At 42.3% G+C, this 14869-nt stretch overlaps 1 protein-coding gene across 1 annotated transcript in view; it reads left to right on the top strand.

Annotated features, from left to right (window-relative positions):
* Positions 1-14869, top strand: part of SYT1 (synaptotagmin 1) — a 523537-nt gene that overhangs the window by 428907 nt on the left and 79761 nt on the right. The window contains exon 10 of the mRNA XM_047788370.1: positions 5379-5496. Within this exon, the coding sequence (XP_047644326.1) occupies positions 5379-5496 (118 nt within the window). The remainder of the gene's footprint in view (positions 1-5378; positions 5497-14869) is intronic.

Raw genomic sequence — 14869 nt, 5'->3', positions numbered from 1 at the left:
GGTTGACAGAGTAGTAAGGTCCCTGCTGTTGATAAAGCAAAAGACTGGTGAGTCTTTCAGTGCAATCAATCAACAGTTACTTATAAGCCCTCACTATGTGCCTTATTCAGAAGTGTGCAGTACAATACCTGTTTCTCTGGAGTTAAGGGTGAGGGGATCTCACATATATGAACAGGGGAAAAATAATCTCTGAGGCACCACACTGCTGGCTATAAAGCAACTACAGGAAGAAATCCATGTGAGCTAGAATATTAAGGAGTTACTTTATTAACAATACGGAAATTGGAGTAGGGCTTCATGATCAGGGGTCATTTGATTAGGCAGAAGGGACTCAAGACTTCATAGGTGAATTTCCTAAATAAGCAAAAATCTCATGGTGGGAAGGAATGTAACTCATAGAGATGTAGTCTCTGATGACCCCCTACACACACACACACACACACACACACACACACACACAGTCTTGCACCATCTTCATGACCAAGGTATCCATTCCACTGGCTGCCATGAGTACTAATGGCTAACGGCTCATAGCAAGTGAGTTCCTCCTTCCCACCAGCTGCCTTAGAGCTGACCCCTGGTTTAAGATATGGGGAAAGCCTACATCCAAAGTCTGGGAATTGAGATACCAAATCTCATCTCTCTTCAGAATTCAGAACATCTCTGAAGATCTAGCCAGCTCCAGAGATCCCCATAGGATTGGCCAAGTCCTTTGATGTGACTGCATCACAGGCTAACTTCTCTATCCAAGCCATCCCGCTTTCTGCACTCTCCCACGGGTGTTAATTCAAAGAACATATCCCAATAAACCTCCCACTTGCAAATCTGAGTTTGCTCCCATGGAGAACGCAGCCTCTGGATACGGGGGACCCTGACTGTAATCTAAGTAGGGAATCTGCATGTATTCCCTCGACGGGCACATAGGGAGCTCTCCTCTATGCCAGCCACCTCTCATGGATCTCCTATTCTGGTGGGGAAAACCTGAGCAGAATAGAACTTCAGGGGCAGTGGGCTAGGGTGAGAAAGATGCAGACAGGGGACCAGCAGTTTGTGTGTTTAGGAGTGGATGGGATTTCTTCAGATATAATGACCACATAAAAGCTCTCTAAAGAGGCGACATGTGTGATCAGAAAGCTGGATCAACCCTTGCAACAATCCATGATAGAATCTGGGGGAAGAAGGTTGCAGAGAGAGCGAAGAGAAAGGCAAGAGCCCTAAGGTAGGCGTGTGCCCAGCAGGTCTGGAGGAGAGGAAGGAAGACTGGGAAAGTAGTCACAGGAGAGGGAGCGGTCAGAACAGCTAAGGCCTTTTAGTGTAAGGAATACAGATTTTTCTAAAGGAAACAGAAACACAGTAAAGGGCTTCAAGTAGGATTATATCATGACCAGATTTCCACTCTAAAATGATGGAATAATGGGACCTGCTGTGCAGCACAGCTACCCAATATTCTGTGATAATCGGTAGGAGAAAAGAATATGAGAAAGACTGGATGCGTGTACATGAGTAACTGAGGCACTTTGTTGAAAGCAGAAATTATCACAACAATGTCAATCAACTATATTTCAATAAAAATTTTATTTTTAAAAAATGAAGAAATAAAAATACAATGATCACTCTGCCTTGTATGTGACGAAAGTTCTAGAAAGCGGCAAGAGTCAGTGCAGCGAGGCTCTTAGGAGGTTATTCCAGGAGCCTAGGCCAGGAATTACGATGATTACGACTTAAGCTTACCAATAATCATGGTTTGCCTGGATAAGGTCTTCAGGATACAGGACTTAGGAAGCTAAAATCAGTAGTGTTACGCTCCTCAGGATGGTTGGCTACCCCTCTTGGACTAGAATGATCTACTTGTAAATGGGGAGATGTGGTCAAATTCAAAATTTATTTTGAAGGTTGACTAGGTGGTGAAGTGGAAGAAACAGATTTGGGTAGGCCCAAGTACAGAGCTTCTTAGGAAGTCAGGAAGATGGGTTTGGACCTTTCCGAGATTAGTTTGGCATTCATCTACACTGGACTTTGGAAAGGCTACGAATGAAGAGATCTTGGGGCAGACGGTTTCAAAAAAAGATGGCACAAGTATCTAGGGCATGATCCCATACAGAGCAGGGATGGGGATGGTGAAAATGGAGGTGAAGGGGACAGAGGCGGAGGTCACGGTGTGGGGTGACCCTCGTGATGGTGATGGCAGCAAATTTAGTAGAAATGCAGGTCGTATTGGAAGTGGAGGTGGTGAGGGCAGAGGCATGGTGCTGATGGTCGTGGTGGGGCAAGGTGAGAGGGCAGAGTACAACTTACGATATAGTTACCAAAAAAAAAAAAAGAAGGGGGGGTCAAGACTTGAGGGCTGAATGACCGGAGGAAAACCAAAGGGAAGGTGGGCAGTGGAGACAGATGGGTGATCCTGACAGCAAGGAGGGCTGGAAAGGAAAACAGCTGAGAGGACAGTTGGCTGATGACCACCCACTTAGGAAAACAATCTGAAGTGCAAGTGGAATATCCCCCGGGGCGGTCAGTTGGGACATCTGTTCCCACCATTCCAGAAGGCGTCTGAGAGTAAAGAAAATTCATGATTCAGTCAAAAGTCTTTGCACTTTACTTCCTCAGTAACACATCAGGCAACCATAGGTAAACTGAGTTTAAAAATGTTAAAGCACTGCAAATAACTTCAACTGACTGATGGAGAAATATATGCTTAATTTGGCATAGCAATGATGAGAATCTTAGGAGAAAGTGGACTTTTACGTGGTCAAGTTCCTAAGGTACTAAGTTAAATGCAGATCTGTCAAAGGTGCTGAAATAAGCACTTTTCCATTTTTCCTTTCTCCCAGAATATCCCCTTTTGAATTTTGCTTTCAGTCACTCATGCTTTCCCCATCCCAGAGCTTTAAAATTACAAGTAACTTTATGTATTTCTTCTACTTGAGGAATGATTTTTCAGACTCTTTAACTGCTGTCTTCTGAAACTAAGGATGGAAAAATCTTAAAGATTCCCCATAAACCCTGAGATTAAAGAATAAAAAGAGTTGTGACAGCTCTTTGTTTAAAACAACTGAGATGCCTATAAATTGTGGAATTAGATTACGGGCCATTGAGAGAGGTGTCGTTTAAGAGAGAACAGTCATGTCTAAATGCCTAATTGGATAGTTAAGAGTAACCTGGTTCTCCAACACAGTTCCCCAGGGAGGCTATTGCAGTGAATAGACAGAATCCTGCAAAAAAGAACCCTCCTAATGAGCATTTTTGAACAGCAATTTTGTTCATTTACATTTCTCTTGTCTCTCAAGGTTCAGATGAATTTGTCTATACTTTGTATTAACATCTATGCTATTGAAACCCATTCTGCATTTGCAGAGACTATGAAAAGTTAATTTATTCCACTAGATTCTCCCGATGTGCAAATTAATTCCCAGGGGTGAGTAGGCACGTCAGGTGAATTTTAGCACATTACAAGTCTCTATTATCTACACTAATGGAAAGGGAGGTGCGACCTAGATAATTTAATGAGGAATTTATCTACAGTTCCACATATTTACTTCTTGAGAATGTGTGGAAAGTGATAATTCAGGCAAGGACTTTGTCTTCAAGGAGTTTACAGTCATATGGGAAAATTAAGACATGCACAGTAAAACCAGAAAGTCTTTAGTAACCTAAGAGAAAGACGGGTAAGATGCTGTAGGGACTCAGTGAAGGGAAGAAATGTGGCTCTCGAGACATATGTGGGTGTAGTTTCAATCAAAGCATTACATAGGCAGGAAGTTCCATTTCTCTCTCTCTCTCTCACATACACACAAATGCACGCACACACTTCCCACCTACAGAAAAATCATAGAACAGGTGTATACCATTTCTGTTTTGAAAAATGGACTTAATGACTACCCCCCCAAAAAAGGAATCACATTTTCTTAAATTGCTGGATTACATCTAGGCAGTGGAGACTAGCCAATGCGGCCCGTTTAGCCTAAGTTACAGGTAAGGCCAAAGACAGTCCCATCAGGAGTATAACGGGAGACCTGAGGCCATGGCCTTCCGGGCCTCGCTCCTGGGGTAGAAGCCTCTCTGCGCAAGTCGCAAGTCCGACATAACCAGTGCCCTCTTTGGAATCACTCTTGGGTGTTGTGGGGCCAGGAGGTCTGGAGAAGACACAAAAAGACTAACCCCGATTCACTCTACGTGTGCTTAATTCCCTACGTCGGAGAGCAGTGTCGCACTCCAGCTTCTGAGGCTACAACAAACTCCACGTCCCCGCCCCTCTCTCATGCTTAGAAATATGAATGCATATATTTTTCTCATGTTTAATACCATGGTTCTTAGTTATCCTAAAAATTAAGGCATTTAAGGTAGGAGAACCATAGCATCTTTTCCAGAAAAGCTTCGTCTTATGTAGCATTATCATTTTCATCAGTTGTTGTTCAGAAGCGCTCAAGTGTAGGATTGGTGGATGTTCCTGGGATTAAAATGCGGTCCCAATGAAATAACGTGAGGGGCTCTAAGAAGCGCTGTTACTGTGTATTCCAATTTTTAAACCCATCTCATAACATTTTATCAATTTTAGGATAAGGCAAAAGAAGGACCTCACTTGAAATGAATAAATCTACAAAGTGTAAAACCTTATACTTTGTTGCATTTCTGCTATTAGGATTGTAGAATTTCTCATCAATCAATAGAATCTGAATGGAACACAAATCCAAGTCTTCCCCTTGCCCCCGAGTCTAAGTATTAGACATAATCCCATTTAAAATGCAAAAAGACCGGAGTTTCTTTTGTGTCTCAGCAGTTCATAAACCCAACTAGTATCCATAGGATGCAGATTTGATACCTGGTCTTGCTCAGTGGGTTAAGGATCTGGCATTGATGAGCTGTGGTGCAGGCCAGCGGCTGTAGCTCTGATGTGACCCCTAGCCTGGGAACCTACATGGGCCTCGAGTGCAGCCCTAAAAAGCAAATAAATAAATAAATAATAAAATAAAATGCAAAAAGGCAAAAAAAATAAGTTGATTCTACAGAAAAAAAAAAGTGTAGGCCCTTTTCAAAGTTATTTAATAAAGTTACGAATGTTTGCCAAGGGTCTTGCCATCCTATTCAGGATGCCATCTCTAAAATTTAAAGTCATCTCGGGCTTATCTCCTCAACTGCTGAATTATAGATATATTTTGATGAATGTTCAAGTACAAATGAGCTACGTAAAAACTGAAATGGGTTGCCATCTGTCTTGATGACACCTCAGTAAATGCAAGACCACTGGGTAAATGCCAGGGAACATGCATTTGCAAATTCTCGCTGTCCTAATCCTCCTCCCTGGGGAGGTGACAGTGTTTCTGTACAAACTGCATTCACCTCTATTTGAAAAATTACTTACACTTTCTTGTTGCTTTTCACAGCAAGAGAAACTGGGTGATATCTGCTTCTCCCTTCGCTATGTCCCTACTGCTGGCAAACTGACTGTGGTCATTCTGGAGGCAAAGAACCTGAAGAAGATGGATGTGGGCGGTTTATCCGGTAAGTCCGTGATGTTTAGTGTGTGTGTGTGTGTGTGTGATGCTGCTTCATCAAGGATACCGAACAGATAGCACGCACGCCGAGACTCCCGACTCCTTAATTGATCACAGTTCTTTCCCACGGAGCCTGGAAACAGTCTCAAGAATTCATCTCAACACAGAGCCCCAGGAAGCCTGTCTCAGTGTACTGGAATTGGCAGAGACGAGGAAACCTATTTTCCCACTTCATAGCCAAAGCATCAGTTGTCAATCGTATGGCACTGAAAGCTGGAAAGTTTTGCTTCTCTTTTGAAAGGCAATGCCTATGACCAATTCTGATGTTGTTGAGGTTTTTTTTTTGCCTTTTTGTGTCAGTGCTCACGTGTAACATGAAAACAGCGTTTTCTCTGAGCCTCATCAGGTAATACTTACACGTGTATGTTAGACTTAAATATCAGGTAAATATATCAAATATAGCCTAAGAGTGTTTGAACAATACTGTTTTATGTCAACATGCAGCATTTCAAATATGTGTGGGGGAAAAAAAAAAAAAAAAACCTGAGGGTGAATCCTCACGGTAACACATCTATTTTCTCTGGCTGATGTGGGGCATGGGGAGACTTCGGGATTTTCATTTCTTTACAACTCAATCTTAGTCTTTTAAAGAGTGGGTCAGACATACTCTTGTTCAAAAGCAAAGTCATTTCAAGGACTTGCCGTTTCCGCAGCTGAGCACAGCTGTTTTTATTTTCTTCTCTGTGTGATTAAATCGACTTTATTTTTGATTTCCTAGTAACTCACTAAAAGTGTGAGAAATTTTCTTGCTATGCCACAGGGTCCTCATAAATAGACTAGAGCTGTCATTGTTTGTGGCTGTGGAACTAGAAGCGGCCTCACTGGTTACTCAGTGCTTCCTCCAATAAAAATATTGCAAACTTCAAAAGGTCACCCTAATGCAGCATATGGTGATTTGCTATTCTGAAGCATAACAGCAGAAGAATGCTAAGCTTTCGCTTAACTGCACCACTCATCTGTCAACCACATCCTCCTAGTGCCCAAGTTTATTTCTCTTTATAAATAAGTCGCCTGGGGAATCTGCACTATCTCTTTCCTGTCACTAAGACCCCATTTCAAAATGTACTGCTTTGCTGGCCTAATAGAATTATAGAGCGAGTTTAGAATAATGAGCAGTTTCTTTTGAAAATGTGCCTATGATGCAAAATGTATGTATATACGTTTGTACGTATCTATACACATATATCTTTCCTGGCTTCATCCACTGAGAAGGCCTACAAAGAGTGACCCAGCAGTCACAAGCATCCCTGAAACCAGATATAAAATACCATTCCTCACTAGGAGACTCGGGAGCTTTCGGAGAAATGGTAGATTCCAGATGTGGTAGAGGAGGTATGTATCCATGCCCAGCCCGAAGACCTCATCCTCCCAGAAAGCCAGGGAACTGTCAGAGATGAAGAGGGCCATGTCCTCAGGCCTAGGAATCTCCTTGAAGAGGCTTCCACTGGCCAAAGGTGTGCTAATTTGCACATGAGTAATGCTAATAAATGCAATGGCTCTAAGCCGACAGCAAAAGAGTGCAGACAATCTTTCCAGCATCAGAACAGTTTGCCCCCAGAATTCTACTGAGTATCCTGAGGTCTGACTTCAGACGACCTTGACCTTTCCATCTCCTTTGATTCAATAACCAGCTATCATCACGTAGTCCCTCTGTATCTGCTCACAGGCTCCTTTCCAAAGTCCTGTGCCAACTGCCTCCTCGTTACCTCCAGCTAACACTTCCTCCCGAGTCACCTTCCACTCTTCATCAGAGTTCCAGAAGCAGCTTTGCCATGAAGCCAGTAACCTCAGGATCTCTCATCTGCTCTGTCTTCTTCTAAGGTCCTAGAGGCATGCTCCCATGGGTCAGAGATCGATATTGCAACGACTCTGTGTTGACCCCGTTTACTCCTCTTGACTCTGACCTCTATTCCATTGTCCACCTCTTTTGCTCAGAGGCGTTTTTGAGATTTAACTGAGAAGGGATGTTGGGTCTAGCGGTTCTGTTTATGCGGCTCGCAGTCCTGTCCACGTGTAGTTAGGTTACTGCTAACTACCCCAGTGGGGGAGGGGCTCCTGGAATGACTCCTACCATCCATGGTGCCAATCACCATTGCCACGTGAAAGGTGCGAGGCCACGGGTCATATCCAATTTAGTCTTTGTAATTTTATAAAAAGAAAAAAACGCATTTTCAAATACCAAGTTACATCTGCTGAAAATAACTAGTGAACTGGAACCAAAGCAGGCAGTTTTGCCATGGTTAACGCTTACTTACATTAACTTCAGGATCCATCCACCCCAGTTCCACCCCTAAACGTGACTTTTCTGGAATGACTTTTGTGGAATTGTTAATTATTAAATTGAAGATATTTAAAGGCTAAGTATCTATCCTTGAAGAGGTCTAATCATGAGAGCTCCTTGCTGCCGATGAAATTAAGTCAGAATCGCTCAGGTCTATATAATTGTATCTATGATACACAGATGCTTCCAGACTATGCCCCTCCATATTTCTCTGTTTTAACCATGTTGACCAGCACAGTGGTCTCCAAACACACTATTTAATTTGCTGCCATCACTCGTTGTCGAAGTCATTTCCTTCACCTGAAATTCTCTTCCATCCAACAAGTCTAGATAAATCCTATCCACTCATCAGGCCCAGCTTAAGTCTTATTTCCTTCACTCATTAAACAGCTATGTATCGTCTCCCTACTTTATGTTAGCCCATTGTTCTGAAACTGCTTTACATCCATGGAAAAAACAGCCAAAGGACCCTTCTCTCATGCAGCCTACATTGTAATGTGCTACAACAGAACAGGAAGCCAGGAAGTAAGAAAAGCACATCATACACCAAGAGATGCTAAGTGCTATGAAGAAAGCAAAGCTGGGAAGTAGGATAAGGAATGCTAGGGAGGAGTTTTCAAAGGGGTGCTCAGAGAAAGCCTCATAAGTAGTTGACATTTTGGCAATAACCTGGAAGAAGAAAAAAAGGGAGCCAATAGCGCATGGAAAGGAGAGCATTTTAGATGGAGGGATTCCATAAGTCTTTTCTGATGCATCCCAAAAGAACACATCTTTCCCTTTTTTAAATATTAGTAGTTTGTTTGTACCCTGAAACATCGTGCTTCTCTCACTAGACTGTGCTCTGTGTCTCTATTTCCCACAACGCCCACACTGACTGGTAGCACTGAGCCGAGCTGCAGAATGAGTAATGAATTATTTACAGAGAAGCTATGGCCTGAAAAAACAAGTCTTGCATTTCAAATTTGTTTAAATTACTTACCATTAAAATAACTCTAAGTACTTGGATGGTCTGTCTCAAAGTAAGTTGACCTATGTCCAAGGAGACCAAAATTACATAATGATTATATAGTTACATAATCCTACCAGGTAATTCAAATGTCAAACCACATTTGCCGGAAATGGTTAGAAAACTGGAACCAAAGTGGGGGGGGGGGGTTGCCCGTGTTTAAGTCCCACTCTCCCATTGCTAGCAATTTGCCATTGGACAAGTTATCTGACTTTCAAAGCCCCCGGCTTCATTATCTGTAAGGAGGGAATGGTAAAAGAATCTTGTTTATAAGGTTATTGTGAGAAATAAATGAAAGCATACCAAAATGATCACTAAATATTACTGCAATCATTTCTATTAGTGATGTTATCAAATCTTGGGCTAAATAGGCAAAATGTGAAAGCAACCAATGGACAATTTAACCAAGTGCCTTATTCAGCAGGAAAAAATCTGTTTGGTGGGATTGGCTTGTCAGTTCAGGCAAATGACTCATGAGTAGACTCATGTTTGGCAAGACCTAATAGTGAATTAAGACAAGGTTTGTAATTAAGCAAAAATATTGAAGAAAATAATAAATAGAAACATCTTAAAAAATAGTTTCTTGCTACTCTTCAACAGGGTTGGTTTCTTTCGTTTCTACCATGTTAATTCAAAATACATTATGCAAAGATTTTGCCTCTATCATATCCCCAATATAGAAAACTATTCAAATTCTCAACTCTTACTTAACAGTGACAAATGTGATTGGGCCATTCACGCATCTACATTAAGATGCTTGAACGTTCATGCTTAACTATCCCAGTTCTCAAGTATTTCCGAGCAACAGCAAGAGTTTCTGAGTTTATGTATTGAAATCTTAAGTCTTGCAGGCTGCACAGCTGCTCTTCAGGAGCAAGTTGGCGCAGTAGGAAATGAGCAGCTCTTTTGCCTTATGCCTGGACAAGAACCAAGCCTCCCGCCTGCTAACCACATCTTAATACACATGTGCACATTGGGAATAAATCTCCCTTCAAATAATAAATGTTTTCTTTTTGTGATAATTGAGGAAGAATATAAGAGTGCCTTGGTCCACTCAGGCTGCTCTAGCAGAATACCATCATATAGGAATTTATTAACAGAAATGTACAGTTCTGGAGGCTAACATTTCCAAAAGAAAGGCTCCAGCAGATTTACTTTCTGGTGTGAACCCACTCCTGGTTCAGAGATAGTGTTTTCGCTATATCCTCACATGGTAGGAGGAGCAGAGGAGCTCTCTGGGGTCTGTTTTACAAGGTCACTAATCTCATCCAGGAGAACCTCACCCTCAAGACCTAATCACCTGCAAGGTCCCATCTCTAAGAGTATCACACTAAGACTCGATTCAACACAGAAATTTTAGGGGGGTCATTAGCATTCAGTCTATAGCCAAGAGGTCTAAGAAATTGAAAGCATCAGAAAAGGTGAGGACTCCTACATGTGTGAGGTTGCAATTTTTAGCTATATAATTTTCATATTCAAATTTATACCTGTGTAGACTCACAAGTCAGAAATAACTAGATACCTTGCTCCCAATTTCTTGGCCCTGTTTATGTTACAATTGCTCTTCAGGTTTTGGTTTTTGCGTGTGTCTTTTTGGTTTGGGGTTCTGTTTTGTTTTGCTTTGGTCTTGGTCATCTCAGAAATCTAAGACCTCGGAACACAGCTTTAATGAGAAATGTCAAGACTGCAAGTTCAGTTTGGGCTTTATATCCCAAGTTAAAATCTGAAACTTTTCCAACAAGTACCTAATTTTTGAAGAAACGACTCAACTTCTGAATCAGCAAAGTAGAAGTGATTACACGCTTTTAAGTTGCTATATTAGGGAGTTCTAATTTTCAACTTAAATCTGAAAATTGTTTTCAACTGTTCAGTCATTATTTTATAGCTATAAACACTTTCCTAATTTAGGAAATTTATCTTGGTTTTCTCATGTGGTCCTCATGTTAGACCGGTAAGGTAGCTTCTGAAGGTGTTCCTCTTGGAAAATAGAGGCTGAGAGACATTTGATAATGTGCATACATCGTCTTGCTCCACATTTGGCACTTAAGTGGCATCCAATACTGGCAATTGCTTCTGTCATTACCAACATTCAAAGTCACCAGATTGTAGCTGGGACTGAAGTCTGGATCCTGCAGTTCCTCAGCATACAACATCTCAAAGACCGTGCCATTTCCCTCTTCCCCTGAGGCTAGGACATAATTTTTTTCCCCCAGAGATGGGCAAGCAGTGTGTTTTATTTTTTTATTGAAGTGTAGTTGATTTACAATGTTGTGCCAGAAAATCTTCTAAAGAACCTAAAACTAAGTGCTTGTGCTGCCAGGAACCACAGCAAATGGACAAAGGGAGTTGTCTACAGCCCTGCCCCCTGGATGTAGTTTGTAGTCGCCTACACTGGGACAGGAACCTCAACACTATGTCAAGCTCGGCGGCAAGGGGGTGCGGGGAACACATATGAAGGACTGAAATCTATGCACCTATTCCAGCTGAAGGTCAAGGAGCTGGAGAGGGGGCGACAGGGTGGGATCAGGTCCAGGACATGACTGGAAAAAACGACGGGAGGGCTGGCTGGGGAAAGCGTGAAGCCAAGTGTCCCCCCCCCCCTCCCCATCTTCACCCCCTTTCACTTTCTACCCCAAGCCCACCACCAGTCTTCTTCCTGTCCTACCACTGCACAACCTCCACGGTGAGCAGCAGGGAGTCGGGCTAGAGGAAAGGTCCCCCCAAAGCATCCGCGTCTGCAAAATTAAGGGCAATGGAATTCACGAATGGCAGCAACTTGAGAGCTGATGGGAGAGGAAGATAGGAGGCCCACGGTGGTCAAGGAGCCACCGTCGCTTTATGGCAGACTGCCAGCGGGGGGAGGCGCCACTGCCACTTAAACCAGGATGGTTTTCCCTGCCTCCCGAGCCCTGCCAGCACGCACGCCTGCACATACAGGCACATGTGCACATACATACACCTTTCCTGTCTTCATAATTTTAAAAAATTTGTCATGGGTTTCACTTCTCAGGTCTACCGTCCTAGAAATAAAATTTGGAAAATAAAATCAATTTAAATGTTTGAAGTCCTCTAGGAAAATTAGAACTCCCAGAACCTTGGGAAACCGCTAGGTTCCACTCAGAAACCATGAATGGGCACTAGCAGGTCGTTCTTTCAAGCAGTATTTATCATGATGTGATATTCTCTCTATATCAGAATCACCCAAGGTACATATCAAAAATTTAAGATTTCTAAGGATAACCTGACCCCCTTGCTGTACAGTGGGAAAATGAAAAAAAAAATTATAAATAAAAAAAAAATTTAAGATTTCACAGATTACCTCAGACCACAGAGTAACTAAATATCTATGGGTGGGAACCTGGAAATTGCATTTTCAACATCTTCCCCACGTTATTCTATGCATCCTAAATATGAAAACTACACTTTAGATGTGCTGAGGGGGGAGATCACACTGCAGTGTATAAACGATTAAAATCAACACATTGTACACCTTAAGCTTACAATGTTTTTTTTTAAAAAAAGAATGCATTTTAAAGGCTTAAAAGCTTCATCATAATTTTAGCTGAGGTCCAGATTAGACAAATTCCAGGTTAGAATTTTTATCAGTAATGGAGAATACATCCTTTGCTTCATATACTGGAATTTCCTTATAGGACTTTTTTTTTATTCCGCTCCATATCCTCTTCCTGAAAAATACTTCACCCACACGTCTAAATTACTGTCTTTTCTTCTTCAGTCTTTTCTGACGGAAGGCAAAAGCAGTAAGGGGTTCTTTTAAATGTTTGTGACCCCCACTCTTATCTGTCCTTCCATTGGTGTTGAAAGCATGGCAAAGAAAACCACTCTAAATTCAACTGATTTGGACTAAAAGACATAGTCTGGGATCTGGGCCAACAAATAATGTGGCAAAAACTTATTTGAGCCAATTAGACAGGGATATGCTAATTAGTTGGCCATGATATCAGGGTCAAGCAATAATATGCAAATAAAGTGGCCTCTTATGGAGCTAATGAGATAGGAATATGCATAATAAGTTGGCTGTGATGTCAGAAGGCTTCATCCTAATTTTAGGCTTGAATGTTACAAGATTCTGTGACTCTTCAAAATGCTTAATTATAGTATTGATATATAATAGTCTGAATCCCTAAGATGTGAACAAATTCATCTAAAAAAGAAATGACTCAGATTTAAGCTGGATCATCCTACAATGTGAGACCCAGCCACAGTTACCACAGAATGGACAGGGATGCTATGCCTGAAGAATTAACAGCACTTTTCATGAAATGCGAAGGGCGGATGTGGGGTGTGGGCTAGATTTAAAGTCACAAGAAAGTAGTGATAGGCTGTAACATATTAGTTCAGAATAGCACTAAAACTCCTAGGTCCATTACCCGGCAAGTACACACACAGTCATACAAGCATCACATGAATACCTATGTGATGCCAGGCCATGAATGCCAGGCACCATGGCAGTCCTTGGCTACACAAGTACGAGTAACAGCAGGAAGTTCCCGTTGTGGCTCAGCGGTAACAAACACAACTGCTATCCTTGTGGATGCAGGTTGGATCCCTAGCCTTGCTCAGTGGGTTAAGAATTCGAAGTTACTGTGAGCTGTGGTGTAGGTCACAGGTGCAGCTCAGATCCGACATTGCTGTGTCTGTGGTGTAGGCCAGCAGCTAAAGCTCTGATTCGATCTCTAGCCTGGGAACTTCCATATGCCACAGCATGGCACCCAAAAGCAAACAAAACAAAACAGCAAATAACAGCAGACACTCATGTAGCACAATGTAAGCCAGACCCCCTACTAGATGCTTTACATGTGTCAACTGACTTAATCCCCGTTTACCCCCCCTACGAGGGAGACACCATTTTTAGTGCGACTTTATTGGTAGAACGGAAGCACAGAGAGGTAAGTCTTTTTGCCAAGGTCACAGAATTGGTATCTGGCAGATGCAGGATGTCAGCCCAAGTAGTCCTTGGACACCATGAGCAAAACATGACTTCTAGGGCTTTATCCTTTCTCACCAGGTTCAACTGGGTAACAGATGGCTCACTACAAGCGACAGTTTGAGAGATGGCCAGAAATTCTACCCAATTCTAAAACTCCTTCATGCCTAAACTAAAATTAGATCATGGAAACCACTAATATAAATTCATTACTTCACTGTTCAATTATTTTTTGGTTTCTTACATGGCAAAGACAGGATCAATGAGTTTGTAAGTTCGGCCAATGAATAATGAGAGATTTCCAGGCTGAAAAACCATGTCAGTTTTTCGGTGTATAGACTGATATGTTATTTCAGTGACTGACTCCTTACACACAAAAGAGGACAAGACACACAACACGGTAGTTTCAGTTGCGTCAGTGGTCGAGGTGCAGGGACGTTGCTAGAACATTACGAAGGAAGCCTGAGGGATTTCAGTGCCTATTAGGAAGCAGAGGAAGACGAAAAGACAGACTCCACCTACTACCGGAGTTTTCATTGTGGCTCAGCAGAAAAGAACCTGACTCGTATCCCTGAGGACGCAGGTTCCATCCCTGCCCTTGCTCAGTGGGTTAAGGATCCAGCATTGCCATGAGCTGTGGTGTAGGTCGCAGACCCGGCTCGGATCCTGTGTTGCTGTGGCTGCGGTGTGGGCCGGCGGTTACAGCTCCAATTCAACCCCTAGCCTGGGAACCTCCATATGCTGTGGGTGCAGCCCTAAAAAACATACACAAAAAAAATTTTCCCTACTATGCAAAATATCAAGGGCTGAGTCTGGAAGAGAGTGTGTGCTCTTATTGGAATGGGGGAAAATACGACGCGATAGTACAAAGCTTTACTCCCCTCTAAACTGCTAGAGGGGATTCTGTGGGCCAACATTATATATGCACAGTATAAACTGAAAAAAAATCGAATTGCAACGGACAGCTTAGGAAAATAGAGCTCAGCTGGACAACGTCAACAGGAGATCCACATATGGAGAAGGAGAAATAGTTCCAAAGAGGTCTGAGAATTTTCACTAGTCCCCTTGAAACTCCCAATTTTGAA

Source organism: Phacochoerus africanus, chromosome 7, assembly GCF_016906955.1.
Source record: "Phacochoerus africanus isolate WHEZ1 chromosome 7, ROS_Pafr_v1, whole genome shotgun sequence".
NCBI lineage: Eukaryota > Metazoa > Chordata > Mammalia > Artiodactyla > Suidae > Phacochoerus > Phacochoerus africanus.
Note: the sequence above shows the minus strand (reverse complement) of the source record. Positions and strands in the feature narration are given on the sequence as shown.